This window comes from Palaemon carinicauda, chromosome 3 (assembly GCF_036898095.1).
Source record: "Palaemon carinicauda isolate YSFRI2023 chromosome 3, ASM3689809v2, whole genome shotgun sequence".
NCBI lineage: Eukaryota > Metazoa > Arthropoda > Malacostraca > Decapoda > Palaemonidae > Palaemon > Palaemon carinicauda.
The window spans coordinates 155,121,899-155,127,902 of record NC_090727.1 but is presented as its reverse complement, the minus strand read 5'-3'; the positions used below and the strand labels follow the sequence as shown (position 1 = coordinate 155,127,902).

The 6,004-nt window shown below is 35.0% G+C and overlaps 1 protein-coding gene across 1 annotated transcript in view; it reads left to right on the top strand.

Moving 5' to 3' along the window:
- Nucleotides 1-259: 259 nt before the first annotated feature.
- The window catches only part of LOC137638699 (TOX high mobility group box family member 3-like), a 39,586-nt gene continuing 33,841 nt past the window's right edge, over nucleotides 260-6,004 (top strand). Inside the window, exon 1 of the mRNA XM_068371019.1 lies at nucleotides 260-503. Within this exon, the coding sequence (XP_068227120.1) occupies nucleotides 276-503 (228 nt within the window). The 5' untranslated portion in view covers nucleotides 260-275. The remainder of the gene's footprint in view (nucleotides 504-6,004) is intronic.

Genomic DNA, 6,004 nt, shown 5'->3' with positions numbered 1-6,004 from the left:
TGTTTCATATTGCAAATGTCATTTTGCTTACTGTATTAAATTATACAATGTTTTTATACAATATTGCATTAGGAACTTTTGATACAATATGTAGGATCTATGATTTCAGTTGGATTAGTGTCTGTAAGTCGAATGTGTGAAGTAGGGTGTTCGTAAGTCGAATGCTCGTAAGTTGAGGGTCTTTGTTTAATACACGTGTCTCATTTGCTAGTTGTGCCACACCTTTAATCTCTGTCTCTGCGTTTGTGTGTTGTTTGTACAGGACTACAGGCTATATGGTCCATCCGGCGTGTGGGCCCCCAACTCCCACATACACCAACGCTTCTTTGGCCATGCATGGGGCGGGCCCACCACAACAAGCACACATGATGGGTGGCGTTGGCGGTATGATGGGCGGCTATTACCCTCGCCCGCCCATGGCCAGAAATGGTGGGTCGCCCAATTCCGGCGGGTCTCCATCTCCTGGCAGTGAGGATTCCGATGATTCGACGCCCTTGGCACAGGTAAGGAGAAAGATTATTTTAATTGAAGATGATGTTTGTAGTACCCCGTTGTACTGGTATTATTATTATTATTATTATTATTATTATTATTATTATTACTTGCTAAGATACAACCCCAGAGGCTCCAACAGGGAAAATAGCCCAGTGAGGAAAGGAAAAAAGGAAAATTAAATTATTTTAATAAGAGTAACATCAACATAAACATCTATGTAGACTATAAAAAATTTAACAAAACAAGAGGAAGAGAAATAAGTGTTGATTTTTATAATAGCCGTTGCTGTTAGGTATGTTCGTAATTTAGTTTGTTCACATACCAAAGTCTAGTTAAGACCGTTTCTATCGAAGGGGGTTATATGGTGGTCAGGTAAAATTTAAGGTATTGGTACTAGTCATTATTTTGTGATACAGAAAGCTCCCACTGGACATTCGAATGACATGATATTAAGGCTTTCAAGACTAAACTAAAAATTTCTTGTTTTCCAAGCGTTTCGATAATGTCTTATCTAGAGTATTCTTATCGTATTTATCAAACAAAACAGAATTTATTATATTCCCGTGAAGGCTGTTCTAAATATTACATACTGTCTTGTGTTAGAGTTCTCATGCTTGAGGGTACACTCGGGCACACTATTCTATTTAATATCTCTTCCTCTTGTTTTGTTAAAGTTTATAAAGGTGATATTTATTTTGATGTTGTTACTCCTAAAATATTTTATTTTTCCTTTTTTCCATTCCTCACTGGGATATTTTCCCTGTTGGAGCTCTTGAGCTTATAGCATCCTGCTTTTCAAACTGGGGTTGTAGCTTAGCAAGTAATAATGATAATAATAATAATTTTAAAAAAAAATCATTCTAATTCGAGGTTTAATAAATGAGAAGCATTTCGCTCAAGAAGAAAATTGAGTGAAGACTTCGTTGTGCTCAAAGTGCTTCGATAATGTGGATTCAACAATCAACAAGCAATACGTTGTATGATAGGCGAAGTACCTATTATTATTATTATTATTATTATTATTATTATTATTATTATTATTATTATTACTACTACTACTACTACTACTTGCTGAACTACAACCCTAGTTGGAAAAGCAGGATGCTGTAAGCCCAGTTGCTCCGACAGGGAAAATAGCCCAGTGAGGAGAGGAAACAAGGAAAAATAAAATATTTTAAGAAGAGTAATATTAAGATAAATATCTCCTATATATAAACTATAAAAACTTTAACAAATCAAGAGGAAGAGAAATAAGATATAATAGTGTGCTCGAGTGTACCCTCAAGCAAGAGAAATGGAACCATGACAGTGGAAGACCATGGTACGGAGGCTATGGCACTACCCAAGACTAGAGAACAATGGTTTGATTTTGGAGTGTCTTTCTCCTAGAAGAGCTGCTTACTAGAGATAAAGAGTCTCTTCTACCCTTACCAAGAGGAAAGTGGCCACTGAGCAATTACAGTACAGTAACCCCTTGGGCGATGAAGAATTGTTTGGTAATCTCAGTGTTGTCAGGTGTATGAAGACAGAGGAGAATATGTAAAGAATAGGCCAGACTATTCGGTGTGTGTGTGTGTGTGTGTGTGTGTATCTCAATAGGTCCTGTAGTGCGTAGGGTTCCAATGTGTGATAGTGCCAGGAGAGCAGTCCTTGAAGTAAGTAAACTTGTAAAACCTGCATTTTTGTTTATCCTGTAGAAATGTGATTAAATATTTCTCCTATTAGCTTGCGTTACTGGAAAATATGCAAATACAACTGACTTAATTTTCTGAGACCAGTACCAATCTTTCACATAAAAAAATATCACATTAGAGGATCGTCTCTTTCTCTGCTTCATAAAAAAAAAAAAATCATGTCAAGTGTAAAATGTCAACGGAGACACTGTAAATTAATTTTATATTTGAAATAGATTTTTTCTTTCGTATTCCGTCTGTTGATTTGACAAAATCATCATGATTTCATATGTTTTATTATGATGATTTTGTGGATTTTTGTCTGCTGTCATGTGAACCTCCAGATAATTTTGTGGATATTTGTCTGCTATCGTAAGATCTCCCAGATAATTTTGGATAAACATTCTCTCCGTAAAGAAGTGGTTTGTAGAGAAAGCAACAATTTGATGCTACTACATTTAGATAGAGATATCCAATACAATTGAATTCCAGCAGGGAACTGCCAGCCGCATACTTTTAGTAAACGAAAAAAAAATACGTAATTTGAGTGTATAAATAAATGAATGATGTTTTCCCGGAGCCTTGTTTTAAAAACCCGGCCGTGTCGTGTGAGCGCGGCCCGCCGCGCTCCGTGTGGGAGAGGTTCTTTAGAAGTAAGCGTATCAAAGCTTCCCTAATCCATTTGATTGAGTTAGACTTTATTGGGAGGTAGACAGGCTTTTGTACTAATTGAATTGTGGCTGTCTTTTTGTGTGGCTTTTCTATTCAACAATTAGTTTTTTTTTTTTTTTTTTTTTTTTTTTTTTTTTTTTTTTTTTTTTTTTTTTTTTTTTTGTTCATTATGGCTTGCATTCATATTAAAGAAGGGCATTACCTCCCTCCTCCTCTTCCTCCTCCTCTTCCTCCTCCTCCTCCTCCTCCTCCTCTTCTAAGGGTCGACTTATAATAGGCATTTTCTAATTACGTTCCCGGATTTATTTCTCCCTTTATTTTTCCAAAGGTATTTTGGATAAATTCCAGGTTTGCGATACTGACCCTCTTGTTTCTAATATAAATGGCAGTGTTTTCTCTGGAAAAAAAAAATAGGTGAACAACTGCTCGTGTGACTTGACACTGCGAATTGTACATTTACAAGCGGTTTGGAATTTTAGTTATTTCTAAAACCTCTCGGCCAGCTCATGATTGTAAAAAAAAAAAAAAGCCTCTTTATTTCGTCTGGTTCTCCGTCTAAATTTGGCGCTACAAATGGGCTGATGTAGATGTCGTAAGCATCGATCTCTTTATATTATTAATAATATTATTGTTATTATTATTATTATTATTAATATTATTATCATCATTATTATTTTTATTTATTATTATCATTATAATTATTATTATTATTATTATTATTATTATTATTATTATTAATAGCTAAGCTACAACCATAGTTGGAAAAGCAAGATGCTATAAGCCCAAGGGCTAAAACAAGCAAAAATAGCCCAGTGAGGAAAGGAAATAAGGAAATGAATAAGCTATATAAGAAGTAATGAACAATTAAAATATTTTAAAAACAATGACAACAATAAAACAGATTTCATATATAAACACAAAAAGATTTGTCTGCTTGTTCAACATTAAATCATTTGCTGCAAGTTTGAACTACTGAAGTTCTACCGATTCAACAGCCCGATTAGGAAGATCATTCCACAACTTGGTCACAGATGGAATAAAACTTTTATTAGAGTACTGTTTGGTAGTGAGCCTCATGATGGAGAAGGCTTGACTAGTAGAATTAAACATCAAATAGCTCTTCCAAGGAGAAGGGCACTCCAAAATAAAACCATTGTTCTCTAGTCTTGGGTAGTGCCATAGCCTCTGTACCATGGTCTTCCACTGTCTTGGGTTACAATTCTCTGGCTTGAGGGTACACTTGGGCACTCTATTCTATTTAATTTCTCTTCCTCTTATTTTGTTAAAGTTTTTATAGTTTATATAGGAAATTTTTATTTTAATGTTGTTACTGTTCTTAAAATATTTTATTTTTCCTGGTTTCCTTTCCTCACTGGGCTATTTTCCCTGTTGGGGCCCCTGGGCTTTACAGCATCCTGCTTTTCCAATGCGGGTTGTAGCTTAGCAAATATATATATATATATATATATATATATATATATATATATATATATATATATATATATATATATATATATATATATATATAGTACTGAAAAATATCCTTCTTTTCCTAATTTGTAATCTCACTTTTGTTTTCATACTTCGATTGGCGTAGCCTTTTCTTGCTTTATATATTTAACTGGTTTAATTGTTAGGGCAAAAATTAAGAGAAACCCATTTCCGATATTTTGTAAATAAGTAGAAGGGAACTACAGTAAACAAAATATTTTGCACCATTTGGATTCAAGAGCGTGGTTATTGTTTATGCGTAATCAGTATAACGGTTGCTTATTATGTCTCGTTTATTATCCTTCGTCGTTATTATCCGTTTTGTAAAAATGCTCGTTTCTCCGGTTATGAAGCTTATACAATGGTTCCTTTCTCCAAACGGGATTAACATGCGAAGGAACATATATTTTGTCTTGGACGAGACGCCTAGTAAGTCCGATCACCACCGCCAGGTGGCGGCCTTCTTTTTTAGCAGGTGATCGGTAAATTTTATGTCGAAGTCGCCAGTCTCATGATTTTTGTATGCAGTGACTTTTACTCACGTTTTTATATATTTTTTTTTTTACTTTTTTCGTGGGTTTTTTCCCAAGGGTTACTTTTCTGGTCATATACGACTTGTTCTTGTTTATTTATTTTTTTTTTTCACTTCAAGGGCTGGTTTTCTGGTCTTTAGGTCTTATTCTCTCTATTTCTTTTTCTTGTTCTTTTTCTCACTTCACTCCATTTTTTTTTCACTTTTTCTATATTTCGGAGAAATTCTTTTGTGCCTAGTAGGGCTTCGGGAGGACACCACGGCGGCCGCACCATTCGTGAAAAAAAAAAAAAAATTCATCCGAGACCAGAGCAAAAGACCTTCAATATCAATTGAGCGTCTTTTGTCTTGGTGGAGATTTCTCGTTCTAGAGCCCTGTCTCCTCATTCCTAGTTTGTCCGGATTTAAGGCAATGGAGGAGAGGGATTTTTCCCTCTCCCTTGCCAATCTACATTGCATTCCAATCCTACTCTTCCCGAGTCGTCGGCCTCCTTCCTTTTCGCTTTCGATTCGGAGGTAAATAAAAAACGAAGATACGCCGAGCCGAAAATGCAGTCCGCTAGGTCTTGTAAGTTTGCGTTTGTTTATCGAAACCAGAGTACTAAGGTCTATGTATTTTATTATTATTATTATTATTATTATTATTATTATTATTATTAGGTAAGCTACAACCCTAATTGGAAAAGCACGATTCTTCCTACAAGGGCTCCAATAGAGAAAATTAGCCCAGTGAGGAAAGGAAATAAGGAAACAGAAAAGTATATCTGAGTGAACCCTCAAGTAATATTTTTTGTTCCTAAGTCATGCTGTTAAAAGGAATTTTTTTGACAGTGATATCCGTCCAGAAACAGTTGTGGTTTGAAGAACTATTTCTTAAAGAATTTTATGACATATCGGTTAGTGAAAATGGGACCCGTCTAGTGGCCCGAGTAAGGTTCCTTAAGAGGGCCCTCTGATAAAAACACTCTTTATGATGATGATGAAGACTAATTAATGCTACAGTTTTGATTGTAGAATTACAAGCTAATTAATATAAAGGGGTTAATTTATCATTGAATTTGCCATTGTCATTGGTGTTGTTATTGATATTAACACTTTAACACTGCAGTTGCAAATGATATCTATTACAGCTACTGTATAA